At 38.1% G+C, this 20,549-nt stretch overlaps 7 protein-coding genes across 7 annotated transcripts; 3 read left to right on the forward strand and 4 right to left on the reverse strand.

Moving 5' to 3' along the window:
• Positions 1-1,369: 1,369 nt before the first annotated feature.
• SRY1 (threo-3-hydroxy-L-aspartate ammonia-lyase SRY1) lies at positions 1,370-2,350 on the reverse strand (the record flags this gene model as incomplete). Its single annotated transcript, NM_001179783.1, has 1 exon — positions 1,370-2,350. One exon carries the CDS (start codon positions 2,348-2,350, stop codon positions 1,370-1,372), a length of 981 nt encoding a protein of 326 aa, NP_012704.1.
• A 3,894-nt stretch (positions 2,351-6,244) lies between these two features.
• On the forward strand, positions 6,245-8,095 carry JEN1 (monocarboxylate/H+ symporter; the record flags this gene model as incomplete). Its single annotated transcript, NM_001179782.1, has 1 exon — positions 6,245-8,095. The coding sequence occupies one exon, from the start codon at positions 6,245-6,247 to the stop codon at positions 8,093-8,095; it is 1,851 nt and encodes a 616-aa protein (NP_012705.1).
• Positions 8,096-9,225: 1,130 nt separating this feature from the next.
• URA1 (dihydroorotate dehydrogenase) lies at positions 9,226-10,170 on the forward strand (the record flags this gene model as incomplete). The annotated part of the gene is made up of 1 exon (NM_001179781.1): positions 9,226-10,170. One exon carries the CDS (start codon positions 9,226-9,228, stop codon positions 10,168-10,170), a length of 945 nt encoding a protein of 314 aa, NP_012706.1.
• A 667-nt stretch (positions 10,171-10,837) lies between these two features.
• Positions 10,838-14,698, reverse strand: OXP1 (5-oxoprolinase; the record flags this gene model as incomplete). The annotated part of the gene is made up of 1 exon (NM_001179780.1): positions 10,838-14,698. One exon carries the CDS (start codon positions 14,696-14,698, stop codon positions 10,838-10,840), a length of 3,861 nt encoding a protein of 1,286 aa, NP_012707.1.
• Positions 14,699-15,092: 394 nt separating this feature from the next.
• Positions 15,093-15,704, reverse strand: YRA2 (Yra2p; the record flags this gene model as incomplete). The annotated part of the gene is made up of 1 exon (NM_001179779.1): positions 15,093-15,704. The coding sequence occupies one exon, from the start codon at positions 15,702-15,704 to the stop codon at positions 15,093-15,095; it is 612 nt and encodes a 203-aa protein (NP_012708.1).
• A 266-nt stretch (positions 15,705-15,970) lies between these two features.
• Positions 15,971-18,118, reverse strand: DOA1 (Doa1p; the record flags this gene model as incomplete). Its single annotated transcript, NM_001179778.1, has 1 exon — positions 15,971-18,118. One exon carries the CDS (start codon positions 18,116-18,118, stop codon positions 15,971-15,973), a length of 2,148 nt encoding a protein of 715 aa, NP_012709.1.
• Positions 18,119-18,553: 435 nt separating this feature from the next.
• SAC1 (phosphatidylinositol-3-phosphatase SAC1) lies at positions 18,554-20,425 on the forward strand (the record flags this gene model as incomplete). Its single annotated transcript, NM_001179777.1, has 1 exon — positions 18,554-20,425. The coding sequence occupies one exon, from the start codon at positions 18,554-18,556 to the stop codon at positions 20,423-20,425; it is 1,872 nt and encodes a 623-aa protein (NP_012710.1).
• Positions 20,426-20,549: the final 124 nt, after the last annotated feature.

The following is a 20,549-nucleotide window of genomic DNA, read 5'->3' on the forward strand; positions in this document are numbered from 1 at the left end:
TGTAATTTATTATTAATAATTATATTTTATCAATATTTATACGATATAAAAATTTAAAAAAATTATAATATAGAAATAATAAATAATAATAATATGATAATAAAATAATATATAAATAAAAATGATAAGATTATATTAATTTATTTAATTTTCAAATTATTAAATAAATAATAACCTAATACTTACTTTTCCTAATATTATTAAAAATGGTTATTGTCAAACCCATTAACTGATTATATTATAATATTTCAATATTTAATTCACTTAATTTGTTGTTATAATAATTAATGAAATAGAGAAACTATAATCCAATTGATTGTGCAACAGTTTGATCTTCCAAATCATAAAAGAATATTGAGTGTTAGTTGGTACTGGTCATAACTATCCATTTTGAACATAACCATGTAACTCTTTTCCCGTCTACTGTTAATCAAGGGAACATGTTGAAAGTTATATCAATACATGTGTTGAGTATTTCACGCGAATTTATTGCTACAAAAGAGCACTAAGTAATACATCGTTAATTTCTGCGGTAGAACTGACCTGGTGACCTTGCTTGATGCTTTATTGTTTGTGGGATCTGTCACGTATATCGCCATATTTTTTTCCTACGGATATAATGTAAAACACTAATTTATCCTTCAGGGTTGCTCTTTAAAACTCAATTGTTGAATAACTTGGTATTCATATATGTGGCTGCTGCGAATATCTTGACACATATTATGATTATCAAAAAAAAGTGAAGAACTAAATTTAGGAGGATTTCTACAGTTTTGGTCTTGGTTAGGTAATAATTCCTTAAAATAGAGGCTTATCCTTTCCTGTGGACCATAAATATCTTCATGCAAGATCTCGATTGATTAGTAATAAGAGCAGACGATATTGTGTGTGGAAAAGAGAATTTTTTCTGCGTATAAAATAGGACATTATGACAGTTACCTTTAATTGAAGTAGAGATATGTTTTTTCAACTTAGAAGCTATGTCTTTACTGGGTGTAAGCCTAGGAACGCTCTTCTGTTTTAGTTCAAAATATGCAAAAGAAACTAATATACCAGTAATGCTCATAGTCACAGTCAGAAGTTATATTATTAGTTTGACATAAGCAGTATTCTTCCCTCTCACACACTATCATTCTGCCAAAAAATTTTCCCACATAAGGGTGTCAGTTCAGTGAAATATAATACTAGTAGAAAAATATGTAGAGTTATCAGAGTATAAATCAGCTAGAGGCTTTTTTTGCTGAACTCACTTCAAAATCTCAACCATGTTATTAATGTTAAGTCAAATGATATATGCCGTGTGAAAGTAGACAACTAAAGCTTTCCAATTCTTCACTATAAAACTGAACTCAAAATTCAAAAGTATACACTAAATCGTTGGGCCATCTTCCTTCCCAGAGATTAAAGTAGCATATCTCTTCATGTCTACATTACCTCCACTTAGTATTATGCCTACTTTCTTCCCAACTAGCTCTTCCTTTTTTAGAAGTGCACCTGCAAATCCCAAACAAGCTGTGGGCTCAACAACCACCTTCATGCGTTCCGCAAGAAAGTGCATGCATTTTACTAGCTCTTGGTCGCTAACCGTTAAAATATCATCGACATTTTCGCGAATAATGGCAAATGTGTACTCACCGAGGTGTTGTGTTTGAGCGCCATCTGCGATAGTTTTTGGCGTATTGATATGAACAATGGAACCCGATCTGAAGGATTGTTGTCCATCGTTACCAGCTTCAGGTTCAACCCCAAAAATTTTGCAGCCTGGAGAAAGGCTTCTAGCGGCAAGTGCAGATCCTGAAAGGAGCCCACCACCGCCCAAAGGAACAAATAATGCATCAAGTTGTCCAACCTCTTCTAATAGCTCTTTTGCCGACGTACCTTGCCCTGCAATAACATCAGGATGATCGTAGGGCGGAATCAATGCAAAACCATGTTCGGCTGCTAGTTGACGCCCAATCTGCTCGCGATCTTCAGTATACCTGTTATACCTTATGATATGTGCTCCGTAACCGGCTGTAGCAGCAACTTTAAGGGCGGGCGCATCCTCGGGCATAACAATTGTTGCAGGTACATTTAATAGTTTTGCACTAAGAGCAATAGCCTGTGCATGGTTTCCTGATGAGAAGGCAATTACTCCCTTACTTCTTTTTTCATCACTTAATTTTGAAACAGCATTCATTGCTCCACGAAACTTGAACGCTCCCACTCGTTGGAAATTCTCACCTTTAAAGTATATTTGTGCTCCAAGTCGATCATTAAGCATTCGTGAAGTGAGAACCGGTGTTTTATTTACATATTCTTTAATTCTGTTGCTGGCATCCAAAACGTCTCCATAAGTGGGAACAATCATTTTTCCAACTCAATGAAAACTAAATATCTCGAACTATATTAATTATTTGTACTTTTTAAGTTTTTTTTCAATACTCCTTTATTTGAATTTTTGCAGAATGAAAATGTAACTCTTTATATTCCAAAGCTTATCTTTTTCTCACGTACCGTCCTATAGACCCTGATTTTATGATAAGAGGCTGAATTTACTAATTAGTCATTTTTTTCAGTTTTTTTGTCATAGAAGCCACATTTAAAAGAAGTCAGCCAAGTTACCTGTAAATATTAAAACAACCTGCTTAGAATGACTGTTAATTTACAGAATTTACGATAAAAATATAACTTGGCTCTAGGGCGTGATGATAGTGACAAAAAACTCGTCAAGTAAATGTTGGGAGCTTACTTGCCGTCGTTTTCTAACGCCAAAATACACGAATCATGTTTGGGAAATATAAGTGATTAGAACTTGTCCAAGGATATTGTCAAACAATAACATACTACAATAATCCTAGATCGTGTATTATTTGCGTATGGATAAATATACCTCAAGCTTTATGAGGCATAGAAAATTCATTAGAGTCACTACTTACGTCGCACTCTCGAGGATTGGAATGACGAAATCTTCTTCAGCATTTCACCATTCACCTTTTGAAGCTTCCTATCTCGTTGCTTAAGTAGAATGAAAGCATAGCAGCCCAAAAGAAAAGCCTCCCTCAGCAAGAATATTAACAAAGAACAATTCATGGACCGTTTCTACTACTTAATATCTCTATCACAACTGTCAGTCTCAATCAGTACTTAAATGACGCTGCAGAAAAAGATATCATTATTTTTATCATCCCCCTAATAAAATAAGTAATGAATCAATGCCATTAATTCGGGAACTAGTCATATACCTAAGGAATCAGGCTTTGATAGCTCTTTAATAATAATATTAGGGCATTTTTGATATGGTAAAAGATTAGATTAGGAAACCCCTTTTGTAGAGCATCTCACTACAATATCTGCAAAAACGGTCACCTTGCATAGGCAGAACACGCTACCTTTGAGTTAATTCACAGGGGAGAGCCCTTTTTTTTTCTTAGCAAAAGTGCTTAACAATCTTAATTTCTGGAATGTTTTCGGCGGATTGTTGTATATTGTTTGAATTTGTTCGTTCTAAAAAGTGAGACACCTGCACTTTCCACGCCAAGAACACTAATACCTTTAAACATGCCAGCGTACTTTAAAATGCCACGAGTCGCCCCGTACCAAACATGCTGGCGATTGTAATTTTTCGCCTTTTATTGGAATCGAGAATTCGGGCACTGTCCTTTTCTTCGTCATTTCAATGTTATAATCATTTTTATCGCCAAATTTTCTTCAATAAAAGGTCTCTTTTAAAATATGTTACTATGTTTTTTATTTTTCTATTATTTTTCTATGTGATTTTTCAGACGATTTATTCTTTGTTCGAAGGAGAACAGATGCAACGGTCAAGTTTTTACTATCCACATGAGGAGCCGTAATATTCTAAAGGCAAAAGCATGTGTGCTTGTAAAAAAAAATCAAAAAAAGTTACTGCTCCAAGCCAGCAAGCTTTCTCTTTTGCGAAATCTTTAACACGGTTAAAATCAAAGACAATTACTTCATTGACAAGGTCAATGCTAATATTTACGGTCTCCGCACGAAAGACTCTGAAAAATGTTAAAATTTATAGTGGCTAATGCTAATTCAAGAATAGTCTCGGGTTGTTTGATCACATTATTTTAATTTTTATTGAGCACTGAATAGGACCCGTATGTTCCAATCAGTCTATTTCTTGCAACTTAATCTGGTTTGTTTTTAGGGGAGTGGCATTTTTTTTAGGGTTATTCAAATATTCAATTCTGTAATTTGCTTACGACAAAAAGAAAAGGAGAGATGAAAAAAGGGCGACGGGTATAATCTATTCAGCCGCCAATGTCCCGACGTATGCCAAAATGTGGTGCCGCGGTAACAGTAGCATCACACAGAGCATGAGAAAAGCAAGAAAAGTGGAAGTCTGTATGTCACATTTTTATTGAAAATGCTATTTGCTATAAGGTTCGCTATTCAACTGATTGAACCGAGATAGACAAAATGTTAAACTTTTCATAGAGACGTTATTGTGATAGGGTTTACGCTGAGAATGGTTGAAACATACTTGCTAATAAACCACGTCACGTCAAAATATCAGTTTTTCTTTTTTAGTTATTCCCTTCTCACTTTTGACTTGAGATGAGATCGTTACACTTTTATTGAATACGAACGGATCACGATACATCCACATATACGAATGTTCGGCCAGACAGGGCATCAGAGTATATACCCTTTTTCCTAAAATGGAAGGGCCCTAGATCGTTGGCATCAGCGGTTACCTAACCGAAGTGGATCAAATCAGCGCCTATTTTTCCGTTTAGAACGATTAGATGCCGTCAATATGTATGTGCTTACTGTATCATCCACGTAGTAAAGCTGGGGCGTAGCATCCCTAGGTTACTTTCTCAATACTGGGGTCCCTGACCAAAGATAAAACATAACCTATTATGGCGTACGAGTCAAAGTTAAACGCTATTTGACTCGGGCAGCATGCATGACCCGGGGGAATGGAAAACTTCTCATGGCTACCCCAACGAAGCCAGACAAGATCTAGGAGATGTCTCCACCTTCCGAGCTACACTCTCACATCTCTTACATAGACACTGTGAAGTAAGTGATTGCACACAATCCAAAGAAGCACATCAAATAATATGTAAATATTACCCGTACAAATGGCAAATCATGTCCACTTTCCCGTTAGTCATCGGGTGGGCCGGTCCTCGCACTTTCCTTTTGTTTCGGATGTTAATTAATATATAAATGGATCTATAATTTTCAAAAGGTATAAACGCACAGTATGAAAAATATTGCAAGAATAATGTGTTTATAAATTATTTTTTTTGCTGGTAGCAAAATCAACTCATTGTCTTCCATTCAGAGTCTAATCGAACGTTATCGCAATGCTTGCACACTTTTAAACAATACGATTTAGTTTAAGTGGATGGACCCCCACGCTTAGTGTTCCACAGGTTTGTCCCCACTGTTTTTACATTCCACTGTACATTTTTGCAATAGAAGGTCATTGTATGCTACCTTGGGCGGCTAAGAATACCTGTAAAAATTTGGAGAAATTAGATTCGTAAAGAATGACTCGCAACGACTCCAATGATTTCTTCTTTTCACCCTTTGAACGGCCGATATCCGCGCGGGATCCTGACCCCGCAATTTACTCCACTAGACCGGCGTGTTTCTCTTTTTCCTTTTCCTGGGGTTAGAGCCCAAGAGCTAATAGCCGACAAACGGACTCCAAAAAAAAAAGGAGGCACAGGACAAACGCAGCACCTGCGTCATTCACGCTGAAGCGGCAGCAAGCATTTTCGATCAGCTCCAATTAAATGAAGACTATTCGCCGTACCGTTCCCAGATGGGTGCGAAAGTCAGTGATCGAGGAAGTTATTGAGCGCGCGGCTTGAAACTATTTCTCCATCTCAGAGCCGCCAAGCCTACCATTATTCTCCACCAGGAAGTTAGTTTGTAAGCTTCTGCACACCATCCGGACGTCCATAATTCTTCACTTAACGGTCTTTTGCCCCCCCTTCTACTATAATGCATTAGAACGTTACCTGGTCATTTGGATGGAGATCTAAGTAACACTTACTATCTCCTATGGTACTATCCTTTACCAAAAAAAAAAAAAAAAAAAAAAAAAAAAAAATCAGCAAAGTGAAGTACCCTCTTGATGTATAAATACATTGCACATCATTGTTGAGAAATAGTTTTGGAAGTTGTCTAGTCCTTCTCCCTTAGATCTAAAAGGAAGAAGAGTAACAGTTTCAAAAGTTTTTCCTCAAAGAGATTAAATACTGCTACTGAAAATATGTCGTCGTCAATTACAGATGAGAAAATATCTGGTGAACAGCAACAACCTGCTGGCAGAAAACTATACTATAACACAAGTACATTTGCAGAGCCTCCTCTAGTGGACGGAGAAGGTAACCCTATAAATTATGAGCCGGAAGTTTACAACCCGGATCACGAAAAGCTATACCATAACCCATCACTGCCTGCACAATCAATTCAGGATACAAGAGATGATGAATTGCTGGAAAGAGTTTATAGCCAGGATCAAGGTGTAGAGTATGAGGAAGATGAAGAGGATAAGCCAAACCTAAGCGCTGCGTCCATTAAAAGTTATGCTTTAACGAGATTTACGTCCTTACTGCACATCCACGAGTTTTCTTGGGAGAATGTCAATCCCATACCCGAACTGCGCAAAATGACATGGCAGAATTGGAACTATTTTTTTATGGGTTATTTTGCGTGGTTGTCTGCGGCTTGGGCCTTCTTTTGCGTTTCAGTATCAGTCGCTCCATTGGCTGAACTATATGACAGACCAACCAAGGACATCACCTGGGGGTTGGGATTGGTGTTATTTGTTCGTTCAGCAGGTGCTGTCATATTTGGTTTATGGACAGATAAGTCTTCCAGAAAGTGGCCGTACATTACATGTTTGTTCTTATTTGTCATTGCACAACTCTGTACTCCATGGTGTGACACATACGAGAAATTTCTGGGCGTAAGGTGGATAACCGGTATTGCTATGGGAGGAATTTACGGATGTGCTTCTGCAACAGCGATTGAAGATGCACCTGTGAAAGCACGTTCGTTCCTATCAGGTCTATTTTTTTCTGCTTACGCTATGGGGTTCATATTTGCTATCATTTTTTACAGAGCCTTTGGCTACTTTAGGGATGATGGCTGGAAAATATTGTTTTGGTTTAGTATTTTTCTACCAATTCTACTAATTTTCTGGAGATTGTTATGGCCTGAAACGAAATACTTCACCAAGGTTTTGAAAGCCCGTAAATTAATATTGAGTGACGCAGTGAAAGCTAATGGTGGCGAGCCTCTACCAAAAGCCAACTTTAAACAAAAGATGGTATCCATGAAGAGAACAGTTCAAAAGTACTGGTTGTTGTTCGCATATTTGGTTGTTTTATTGGTGGGTCCAAATTACTTGACTCATGCTTCTCAAGACTTGTTGCCAACCATGCTGCGTGCCCAATTAGGCCTATCCAAGGATGCTGTCACTGTCATTGTAGTGGTTACCAACATCGGTGCTATTTGTGGGGGTATGATATTTGGACAGTTCATGGAAGTTACTGGAAGAAGATTAGGCCTATTGATTGCATGCACAATGGGTGGTTGCTTCACCTACCCTGCATTTATGTTGAGAAGCGAAAAGGCTATATTAGGTGCCGGTTTCATGTTATATTTTTGTGTCTTTGGTGTCTGGGGTATCCTGCCCATTCACCTTGCAGAGTTGGCCCCTGCTGATGCAAGGGCTTTGGTTGCCGGTTTATCTTACCAGCTAGGTAATCTAGCTTCTGCAGCGGCTTCCACGATTGAGACACAGTTAGCTGATAGATACCCATTAGAAAGAGATGCCTCTGGTGCTGTGATTAAAGAAGATTATGCCAAAGTTATGGCTATCTTGACTGGTTCTGTTTTCATCTTCACATTTGCTTGTGTTTTTGTTGGCCATGAGAAATTCCATCGTGATTTGTCCTCTCCTGTTATGAAGAAATATATAAACCAAGTGGAAGAATACGAAGCCGATGGTCTTTCGATTAGTGACATTGTTGAACAAAAGACGGAATGTGCTTCAGTGAAGATGATTGATTCGAACGTCTCAAAGACATATGAGGAGCATATTGAGACCGTTTAATCACTTTTCATTGCTCTCTAGGGCGTGTTCGCTTCTCTATGTAACTGCATTTCACATATATTCATATTATAGCCTTTATAACATTACATAAAAGACATGATATACGACATACTTTAAAGTTAGAATTTTTGTTGTATTAATTTTCTCGAAGGGATTAGAATGTAAGTACATTTAAATAGCGCCGCAAGAAACATAACAGCCGTTAACACTAGCAAGATGGTAGATTACTGTGTCTAAGAATTTAAATTGTTTTGCTTGCTTTTGCCACTATAAGACAATAATAGTAATAGAAAAGAAATGTTAGTCGAACAGCAAATTGGTAAAAGTGGAAAAAATTATTTCGTTATTCATTTTAGGCCGTTCAGAAATATAGCATTTTGGTTCTTGCACTGAATGGGCCCTGAGGACAGTGTGCGGCTGGATAGCCATATACTTCGACATTACTTTTCACCTTTGAAGGGGGATGTATGCTTATACACAATCAAAGCTCGGCCTGTGCAGGTTTCACTACATAAGCTTTTTTACCATAGAAATCTTGCAGAAGGAAGTAAGTATCAAGATATTACGTATCGCATCCATAGAACGATAGCAGAAAAATGCAGTATATGATAACGATATGCTTCACAGCTGCGGCCCATTTGGGGAAAAAAGGAAAAGGAGCATCCTCGATCTTACAGATGTCGCTTTTTCCTCTTGAGGTCATTCCCTAACCTTGGATCCAAGTCAATCTGGTATCTTCCCACCCTAAATAGTGTATTCCCCATGTAATAAGATCGGACGATAAACTTCGAAACAATTCTAGCCTTTTTTATTAGATATTTACTCTACTTTAGATTTGGTGATTTTACTAAATGTTATCCTTCAGCCACTACAGCCTACTTTTTCTCACTAATATGTTCTTGAAGCCATTTTCTTCACCGGGCTTTGCCGAAGGTTATTTCACGATCTTCGGCATTCGCCGAAAATTTTTCAAGATGCCCATCACCAAAAAATAAAAAAAGCTTTATATATGGCATGGCATACGCATCGGGAACCGGTATTCTTCTCTTGGATTACACAGTTTGGACTACTAGACGTTTCAAATAGATATACACAATTACTCAAAAAAAAATTGAACTTCCGTACCAAACATGACAGCCAGTTTAACTACCAAGTTCTTGAACAATACCTATGAAAACCCATTTATGAATGCATCCGGTGTTCATTGCATGACTACACAAGAATTAGATGAATTAGCAAACTCTAAAGCTGGCGCATTCATTACAAAGAGTGCTACAACCTTAGAAAGAGAAGGTAACCCTGAACCACGTTACATTTCTGTCCCTCTAGGCAGTATCAACTCCATGGGTTTACCAAACGAAGGTATCGACTACTATTTGTCCTATGTATTAAACCGTCAAAAGAATTATCCTGATGCACCTGCTATTTTCTTCTCAGTTGCTGGTATGAGCATTGATGAAAATTTAAATTTGTTGAGGAAAATCCAAGATAGCGAATTCAACGGTATTACCGAGTTAAACTTGTCTTGTCCTAATGTGCCTGGGAAACCACAAGTTGCTTATGACTTTGACTTGACAAAGGAAACCTTGGAAAAGGTTTTTGCCTTTTTCAAAAAACCTCTTGGTGTCAAGTTGCCTCCTTATTTTGATTTTGCCCATTTTGATATCATGGCAAAAATATTGAACGAGTTCCCATTAGCTTATGTCAACTCTATCAATAGTATAGGAAATGGTCTTTTCATTGATGTGGAGAAGGAGAGTGTAGTAGTGAAGCCAAAGAATGGTTTCGGGGGTATTGGAGGTGAATATGTTAAGCCAACCGCGCTCGCCAATGTTCGTGCATTTTACACTCGTTTGAGACCTGAAATCAAAGTTATCGGTACAGGTGGAATTAAGTCCGGTAAGGATGCATTTGAACATCTTCTATGTGGTGCCTCTATGCTACAGATTGGTACAGAATTACAAAAAGAGGGCGTCAAGATTTTTGAACGTATCGAAAAAGAATTAAAAGACATAATGGAAGCTAAGGGTTATACATCCATAGATCAGTTCCGTGGGAAGTTGAACAGCATTTAATTATCGGAATTTGAAGAACTATGATGGGACAAGTTATGGAAGAGTGTTAAGATTCGTATGAATATTTTATTATTTTGAAATTGCATAAATCAAGGATAGTTGGTAAATGCTAATTCCTTAATTTTTCGGTGAGTGCATTCGCAATTGGCATCATACATTAGGGTTCAATGTGCTTTAATAGATGATGATACTAAATACTTATACTTTGAAATAACTTAATCAATGTAAATTATTGTCTTGATTCATTTATACTTAAATTTTTATATCTCAACATATGATATATCCTTACATTAAGACTTATTCAAGAAACATTTTTCAACGATAATTATTAGTAGGCTAAAAATGGCATAGGAACCAGAAAATAATGTTGAAGAAATGAAGCCATCTGTTTAATATTTGGGGAAAAAAGTGAAGAAATTAACGAATATGTGCATATATATATATATATATATATATATATATATTGCACAGGTGATTTTGATGTAGAATGTAGCCTTTTCGAAAGAGTAATTTGGTTTTATCTACAGAGTTCCGAAACATTGTTAAGTGCCTGTTCTTATATAATTAAACTGTACTTTCTGTAAAAGTCAATTTGTGGCTGGCGCATCCACGGTATACCAATGGTTCCGTGTAATTCGATATTGACTAAGAACCAAAAAGAAATGCTTTAATCCTTGTATTGTCCAAATCCCCCACCACCAGGGGTTTTAATGATGAATCGATCACCGGGTTGAGCGTAAATCGTATTTTTACCGCCGACATTGATTAATGCGCCTGTGCTATGTCTTACCCATAAATTCTCACCTCTACTACCGTCTTGTCCTCCCTTTATACCATGAGGGCCAATGACACGACGTTCTGATAATATAGATGCTGTTACAGCCTTCCGAAATTGAACATCCCTTACTACGCCATTTCCGCCAGTATATTTACCTTTGCCTCCTGAACCTCTTCTGATCGAGAACTCTTTCAACAGAACGGGGTATCTCCTTTCAAATACCTCAGTATCTGTCATTCTTGTATTGGTCATATTCGTGTGTACAGCGTCTGAGCCATTCCAACCACTTCCTCTCCATGAATCTGCACCAGCCCCCGAGCCGCCACATATGGTTTCATAATATCCAAAGCCTTTGATCTGCTTATCGGTTTTGTTACCAGAATTTCCTCCAGTTCCAAATGTAAAGTTGTTACAGTCACCTTGAGAATCTGCCATGACGTTAAATGTTTTTAAGATTACATCTGTCACTCTTTGGGAAGTTAATACATTGCCTCCGACAACAGCAGCACCGGATCGGGGGCTCAAGAGGGAACCAGCAGGAATTTTTATTGTTAAGGGTTTTAAACAACCTTGATTTAAAGGAATATCTTCGCCTACTAGACACCGTAGACAATAAAGAATCGCAGAATTAGTAATAGCCTCTGGTGCATTTAAATTACCATAAACTTGGGGAGAAGTGCCATCGAAATTAAAAATATACTCCTCTTTTTCAGGTCTTATGATAACTTGTAGTTTAATTAAGCTTCCATCATCTAAGCGATCTTCGCCAGAAAACTTCGTTGTGCCAAAATGTTCAACCATTTTTGCAAGCATTTTTTTTATGGATTCAGATGCATTTGTCTGAATTGCAGCCATGTATTTCAATATTGTAGCCAGATCATATTCCTTAGTTAATGACCCAATTAACTGTATCCCTTTTGTGTTAGCTGCGACTTGCGCTTTTAAATCGCTTATGTTATCACTAAATCTTCTTGAACCTGAGCAGCCTGGGTATTTGCCTGGATCTTCTACGAAAAGCTTGTAAATTAATTCTTCCTGGAAAATTCCCTCTTTGACAACCAATTCGGAATAAATTGCGGTTCCTTCTTCGTACAATTCTTTGGAATTTGGAGGCACTGAACCGGGTAGAATACCTCCAATATCTGCATGATGGGCTCTTGAAGCCACATAAAATATCAATTCGCCAGTTGAAGAGAAAGAAGGAGTTATTACTGTTATGTCTGGTAAATGAGTACCACCAATATCCGGATGGTTTGTGATTAAAACATCACCAGGCTTTAATTTGCCTTCCCATAACTTCGCCTGTGCTGATATGCAGGTTGACATTGATCCTAAGTGAACAGGTACATGAGGAGCGTTAGCGACTAAGTTTCCTTTAGAGTCGAATAGTGCACATGAAAAATCTAATCTCTCTTTGACGTTAGTTGAAACAGAAGTTTTCCTCAATTGAGTACCCATCTGGAGGGCGATATCCATAAACCTATGACTGAAAATAGACAATAAGATTGGATCTATATCAAGTTCATATCCGCTTTTAGATAATGTCTTCGCAGCCTTTTGGTTGATCTTGATAAATATATGAGAGTTTAAAATTGTTGCTTGGCTGTTTGGTAAAATAATATTTGTTTGGGTACCGTCAGCCAATATGGCTGGGCCCTCGATAATTGTTCCGGCAGGAAGATCATCAATTTTGAAGACCGCAGTGTCGACCCATTTGTTGTCAAAATATGCTTTCTGGGTAAAACTAGCATCCTTTGACACGTCGGCTTTCTTGAAATGGGAAATTTCAATCAATTGCTCATCAACCGTTTTTTCTTTTCTAACGCCTGATTTCCCAATTGCTCTTATCCTTATATCATCAATTATAATTCGTTTGTCATCGAATGAGAATCCGAACTCTTTTTTATGAGCTTCAGAGAACCATTCCCTAAAATTCCATTGGTCATCATATTTTTGTAATATCATCAAACTGGTTTCAGTACCTTCATATCTGAGATTTAAATATCTTTCCAAGACTATGTCCTCCCGAGAAAACGACTGAGATAAAAGGTTTTTGATTGAATTTTTAGAAAGTTCTAAGAATCTTTTTTTCACTTTCAAGATGGTCTCTGGCTCACCCAAGATAAAAGAGCAAGGCTCTTGGTTTTCTTCAATAACATCTGCTAAGAAAATGCCATAAGCGGACAAGATAGAAGAATATCTATGAATTAAAACAGTGTCAATGCCCAATGAATCTGCAACCGCTATGGCGTGTTGCCCGCCAGCCCCGCCAAAGGAAACTAACCGATGCTGAGATACTACATGTCCTTTTGCTTCTGTAATGGCCCTCACAGGTCTTGCCATGCATTCGTTAGCTACTTTGATAAATCCATAGGCAACCTCTTCCATGGTTAGATTTGAATTCAGATCCTTATTGATGACATCTGTTAATTCTCTGAATTTCAAAGTAGTGGTTTCTAAGTCAAGTGATTCATCCTCATTGGGCCCAAAAATTTTGGGGAAGAACTCAGGAACCAAACGTCCTAAAAAGAGGTTGGCGTCTGTAATGGTCAAAGGCCCGCCCTTTCTGTAGGCTGCAGGGCCTGGATCAGCAGCTGCTGAATCAGGGCCTACTCTGAATAACCCGTTTTTCCATGACAAAATAGAACTTCCTCCAGCAGCAACAGTATGGATGTCAAGTTGAGGAGATTGTATGATGATCCCTGCGGTAACAGTTTCAAAAACATGTTCTAACCTCCCATCGCCGTACCTACTGACATCAGTAGATGTTCCTCCCATGTCAAAGCCTATTAAGGGTATGTTATTATTTTTATCATAGCATGTACTAGAATAACCTATTACGCCACCTGCAGGACCAGATAAAATAGATTTCAAACCGGAAAATTTTCCCCCATCCACTAAACCACCATCAGACTGCATGAATTGAATGTGGGTATCTTCTGCGTGGCTCAAACCTGCAGAAATGCTATTCAAGTACTTTTTAATTACCGGAGTAAGGTAGGCATCTGCGACAGAACTGTGAGCCCTCGGTAAAAATTTTATCATTGGAGAGACTTCAGATGATAATGAAACATGAGAAAACCCAATCTCCCTGGCAATATTACCAACAATTCGCTCATGGTCTGGAAAAGTGTATGAGTGTAAAAATGCTATCGCAATAGACTTGATTCCGCTAGCATAAAGCACTTTCAGAATAGATCTTACGCTTGATTCATCTGGCTTCTTTATGACCCTTACCATTTCGCCACTATTACCTTCCAGGATACCTTCTTGTTCATTAGGAGACGATTTGGTAAAATAAGGGTCTTCCGAGAAATCTTCTAAAGTAACTCTCTCATCTATTTCAACTACAGTGTCATATAATGGCACTACCTTTTTTATATTTAAGTTGAAGATATCTGGCCTGGTTTGGTCTCCAATCAGCAATGAATCCTTAAAGCCTTTCGTAGTAATGAAGGCACAACGTTCACCATTTCTTTCTAGAGCGCAGTTTGTAGCTAGGGTTGTCCCCATTCTTAAACTTCTCACATTAGAGATGTCTAGAGGAATACCGCGAGGAATTGTCTTGTGTTCAAGCACCTCCAAGAGACGTCTTATGCCTTCAAGGGGAGCATCTGGATAGTTTTTGGGATCCACCGACAAGAGCTTGATGACAGTATCATGTTCTTGTTTACCTGTACCAATATTCCCCACACAATCAGTGAAAGTTCCACCCTTATCGATGGCAATTCTTATGTTTCCTTTCTGCATTGTATACCAAGAAGTTATATTTAGGTTTTCAATGCTCAAAATTATTACTGTTTAAGTTCAGTTCTTAGTTTTTGGCATTCTTTCTTCAACACCACGTAACATTTGATCTTATCTTTCTTTTCAGTGGTAATGTTATGGCGATCGTGCTCAATCGGAAAAGCACCTGAGGCAAACAAAACAATTGTTGAAGTATTCATGCAAATAATACTGAATAGAGCGGAGTACGCTTGTTCTTAATTCCAGAGATTGGTAAAGTGTTTATCATTGCTACCCTCTAGAAATAAAAATTAATTATTTAGGTAAAAAGTAGTACTGAGGTTTCATATCTGTAGACTGATGGAGTAAAAAAACATTGAAAAGACTATAAAGAAATTATAAGTAGATACACAATTGCTTAACCTTTCATGTAAGCATCTAATTCAGCGTCAAGAGCTTCGACAGAAGTAGGAGTGTTATTCTTCTCACGGCCCTTGTTCTTTTTGGAGACTCTGTTAGGCTTTTGGCGATAATGGCTCCCTGGCCTGCCTCTTCCGTGTTCTTGAGCCGTCTGTTTGCGACGGTTGTGGGCATTCATTCTAGAATGCTTTCTCTGTGGTTGGTAAATCTCCACTTCAATTTTTGCATTATGTAACTCATGTCCATTATAACGCTCGACAATCTTTTCCAAAACTTCTGGGTCTTCAAATTCGTAAATACATGTACGATCCTCTTTATTGTCAAAAATTTTCGAAAATATTGGCGAGCCAAACTCTTTAATCATATCATCGAGGGTGTAGTCAGAAACGTCTAGTGGGATTTTGGATATTCTAATTCTCTTAGGCAAAGGAGGCTCTTCCCTCTCTCTATAAAGGCGATCTTTCGACCTTGATGCAGCATCCGAAGGCGCAAATCCCAGTCTAGGTCCTAATTCATTTCTTAAATCCCTTCTGCGGTATCTCGTTACCTTATGATTAGATGAGCTGTCTGTGTGACTATTTCCAATAATTTCGTCAAATGCTTTGTCCATTGCAAAATGCAGTATTGAATCGTCTAATGGAAAAGGTACTAGACGCTTATCGTTTCAGTTTTTTAGTCTTTTCCATCTATTTATCAGTCTGTACTCAAAATAACCTTATTGTATGTAACCTTTTTCATTTCACGATGATAATTTCTTGCCGAGTTAGACAGAAAATGACCGTGATAGTTTGTCATAATTTTCAATAGGGCAGAAAGAATTTTAAAGATTATTTGCTATCTAGACATTATGTGTTTTATATGATTGCTGTAAAAGTATTAGGAGAGATCGTCGAAAATATCCTTAAACCTTGGCACGTTCCCATAGCTCCTTTTGATGTTTGCAAGCCAAGTTACGGAGTTGGCAAATTGTCTTAATGTAGGTTCAACAGTAGCCAAATTTCCGTAAGCTACGGTTAGCCTATATGCGGCTTCTTCGCATTCTTGATACTCTTCCAATGGCCCATACTTGGTGTTGATGGCGTCAGCTACGATAGGCAAAAGTTCTAAATCAGAGTTCCCTTTCGTGACGAGAGCTGAATAGTTGAAAATTAGTGTGGAAACTGCAATAGCCAAATTCTGTGACTGTTTAGCAGATGCCTGAGAAAATTCAGTATCTATAGTCTCAAAAATTGATTTATAAACTTGATTTGATTCCAGTAATTTCACACCCCAGTTTTCATTATTGAAGCAATTTACCAAAATACGCACAGTTAACATGGTTAGAGTGATATTCTTATTGCCCAAGCCTTCTTCGATGTAATCTTTTATATCTGAAGAATAAGGTAATTTTTTTACAATCAATCGTACTATGTCGTATGCAGGAGTCTTAATTTCCCAGTTAGATCTTATAGTGTTAGCAAATGAAAGTAGCAACTCCCAGCTTTCATCTATGTCATGTAGTGCGCCACCAATTTGCGCCAGAATTTCATCATCAAAGGTCTTCTCATTTGAATTTATTTTTACTATTCCATTGAAAATAGTATCTGGGTTATAATTTTCCATGATAAGATACTGCTTGACAGGAAGAACCTTCATTACGCTCGTTTTTGAAGGTGATACTGCAGAAGATGATGCATTATCGTTGGGCTGGTCTAGCGATATGCCATTAGTGTTCTTCAGTATGAACTGTACTACTTGATCCCTATAACTCATTGGCAGTTCATAACGAGCCAAAAAATTGTCGGCTGCTGTATATGGGTTGTCGCTGACATTAATCGGCAATTTCAAGGGAGGTTTTCCATCTTCAATATCCACATCAAATACGTAGTCATACGTTTTACCCTCGAATTCTATTTTTTTGTCGTTTCCAGTAGCACCTGCACCGACAACATCACCAACCTTTTTCCATGAAGAATTTGAAAATTGATGAGCTTCTATAGTACCTTGAGGTGATTTGACTACCACAATTTGACCCTCTTTGCGCCCCGGCGATTGTAAAATTTCATAAGGTGATAGTTTAGACTCATCAAATTCTATTGTCTTGGAACTTATAGTGGATTTTTCCACTTGCGTAGATAGTTCATTTATTTCATCCTCGGAAGCCCATCTTGACTTCTCTTGCGAAAATATTCTCACAAGATTATCACTACTTCCCACAATAATATCACCATTAGACATACAATCAACGGACCAAATAGAGATGGCAGGAAGTGTAATTACCTGCTTTAACGAACCATTTTCCTTTGACCATATACGGACTGTTCGGTCTTCGCCGCAGCTTACAATATCTCCATTGGGCAGCAGTTTAATGCAATAAACAAAGCTTTCATGGCCTTCATATGTTCTTAGTACGTCACCTGTATGCATATCAACCAACTTGATGAGGCCATCGTTTGAACAACTGATAAAATGGCCATCATCCACCACAGCTAAATGTCTTACTACATCATTGTGAATCCCACTGAAAGTTTTGATCACTTTATCGTTTTGCCACAGTTTAATCGTCTTATCGGCGGAAGCTGTCAAGAATTTATTTTCTGAGAAGGATACGACTTTGGCATCCCATACAGAGGCATTGTGTGCTTGCAAATTGTAAACCAACGATCCTTCTTTCCAAACCTTTGCGGTTTTGTCCCAACTACCGCTTATCACAACACCATCTTGGAAGGATAAACTACAAACGTTCCCTTGGTGGCCAATCAAGGTATACAAGGGATCCTCTCCTGAGGTGGCAAACAAGGGCACACCGTTGATCATAGTATCCTTACCTCCAAAAAGCAACAACTCCTTCTCGGAATCATAACACACACTATTTAAAAATCCTTGTCCTGTATAAACTACCGTACCGAGCCATTGGTCATCTTTAGACCACAAGCGAACTGTTCCATCCCTCGAAACACTAGCAACCTTTGAATCATCCACAGCTACCACATCCCTGACGTCCTGATCGTGCCCTTTAAGTGTTGCACTCAATTGATATCCCATACTCCAAATCTGCTGCTCTACACCTTACTATCACACATGAATATATATATATAAAATAAGCCAAGACAGTGGCCTTCCCTTATTATCAGCGTACTAAAATCTCATATGATTTATTTTTCGTGGTCCTGAACGAGTGTGAAAAATTTTGAAAAACTCGCAAAGGAAATGCCAAGGTCAGCAACTTTCTCGACGTCCAAGCCTCGCTCCTATTGTTTTAGTAACCTGTAGACCTTCAATATTCAAGAGCTTGCACACGCACGCATTGCTGCACTACTGCTTACCCACACTACAAATTTAATTCCAGCTTATTGAAGTTGAAAAGGCAAGGGAAAAATACCACAGGTTTAGATAAGGAAATAGGAGAAAGGATTAGAAACCATATCCCTATAACAGTAACGATAATATTTATATACACGTATATTTTCTCGTCTAGATATGACAGGTCCAATAGTGTACGTTCAAAATGCGGACGGTATCTTCTTCAAGCTTGCTGAGGGCAAAGGAACTAACGATGCTGTTATTCACTTGGCCAATCAAGATCAAGGTGTTCGGGTCCTTGGAGCAGAGGAATTTCCTGTGCAAGGTGAAGTAGTAAAGATTGCGTCCTTGATGGGGTTCATTAAGCTAAAGTTGAACAGGTATGCCATTATCGCAAATACTGTGGAAGAGACCGGTAGATTCAATGGCCACGTTTTCTATAGAGTGTTGCAACATTCTATCGTATCTACCAAGTTTAACTCGAGAATCGATTCTGAAGAAGCCGAATATATCAAGCTACTGGAGTTGCATTTGAAAAATTCCACCTTTTATTTTTCATACACATATGATTTAACAAATTCCTTACAAAGAAATGAAAAGGTTGGTCCTGCAGCCTCCTGGAAAACCGCTGATGAACGATTCTTTTGGAACCATTACTTAACTGAAGATTTGAGAAACTTTGCTCATCAAGATCCTAGAATTGACTCCTTTATACAACCTGTTATCTATGGGTATGCCAAGACAGTGGACGCCGTTTTGAATGCCACCCCTATCGTTCTTGGTTTGATTACCAGACGTAGTATATTTAGGGCGGGCACAAGATACTTCCGTCGTGGTGTTGACAAAGACGGTAACGTTGGCAATTTCAATGAAACTGAGCAAATTTTACTCGCTGAGAATCCAGAGAGTGAAAAAATACACGTTTTCTCCTTCTTACAGACAAGAGGATCTGTGCCAATATACTGGGCTGAAATCAACAACTTGAAGTACAAGCCAAATCTTGTTCTTGGAGAAAACTCATTAGATGCGACAAAAAAGCATTTTGACCAGCAAAAGGAGTTATATGGCGACAACTACTTGGTTAACCTAGTCAACCAAAAGGGCCACGAACTACCCGTGAAAGAGGGCTATGAATCAGTCGTGCACGCGCTAAACGATCCGAAGATTCACTACGTGTATTTTGACTTCCACCATGAATGTCGTAAGATGCAATGGCATAGAGTGAAATTGTTAATTGATCACCTGGAGAAATTAGGTTTATCTAACGAAGATTTCTTCCACAAGGTCATAGACTCTAATGGTAACACCGTTGAAATTGTTAATGAGCAACATTCCGTTGTAAGAACAAACTGTATGGATTGTTTGGACAGAACAAATGTCGTTCAATCTGTTTTAGCCCAGTGGGTTTTGCAAAAGGAGTTTGAAAGTGCCGATGTCGTTGCTACTGGAAGCACTTGGGAAGACAACGCTCCATTGTTAACTTCTTACCAAAACTTATGGGCTGATAATGCAGATGCAGTTAGTGTGGCATATTCGGGCACTGGAGCTTTGAAGACCGATTTCACAAGAACCGGTAAGCGTACACGTCTAGGTGCATTCAACGATTTTTTGAATTCAGCATCACGTTATTACCAGAACAATTGGACTGATGGTCCAAGACAGGATTCATACGATTTATTCCTTGGTGGATTTAGACCACATACCGCTTCTATCAAGTCGCCATTCCCCGACAGAAGACCAGTGTATATTCAGCTGATCCCAATGATCATTTGCGCAGCCTTGACCGTTTTAGGTGCTACGATATTTTTTCCTAAAGATAGATTTACCAGCAGTAAGAATTTGCTGTATTTTGCAGGTGCGTCGATTGTCTTGGCGCTTTCAACCAAATTCATGTTTAAGAACGGTATTCAGTTTGTCAACTGGCCTAAGTTAGTAGACGTTGGGTTCTTGGTCGTTCATCAAACGCATGATAAAGAACAACAATTCAAAGGTTTGAAATATGCACAGAGTCCTAAATTTTCCAAGCCGGATCCTTTAAAAAGAGATTAATGAGTTCTATATGTGATAAAATGATGATTATTGTAAATCCAAAACGTAAAACCGAAAATATGATAAAAACGAGAAAAAAAGTAAGTTAAAAAATAAAAAAATAAAAAAATGAACGCCGGCCCCA

The sequence above is a fragment of the Saccharomyces cerevisiae genome, chromosome XI (genome assembly GCF_000146045.2).
Source record: "Saccharomyces cerevisiae S288C chromosome XI, complete sequence".
Lineage (NCBI taxonomy): Eukaryota > Fungi > Ascomycota > Saccharomycetes > Saccharomycetales > Saccharomycetaceae > Saccharomyces > Saccharomyces cerevisiae.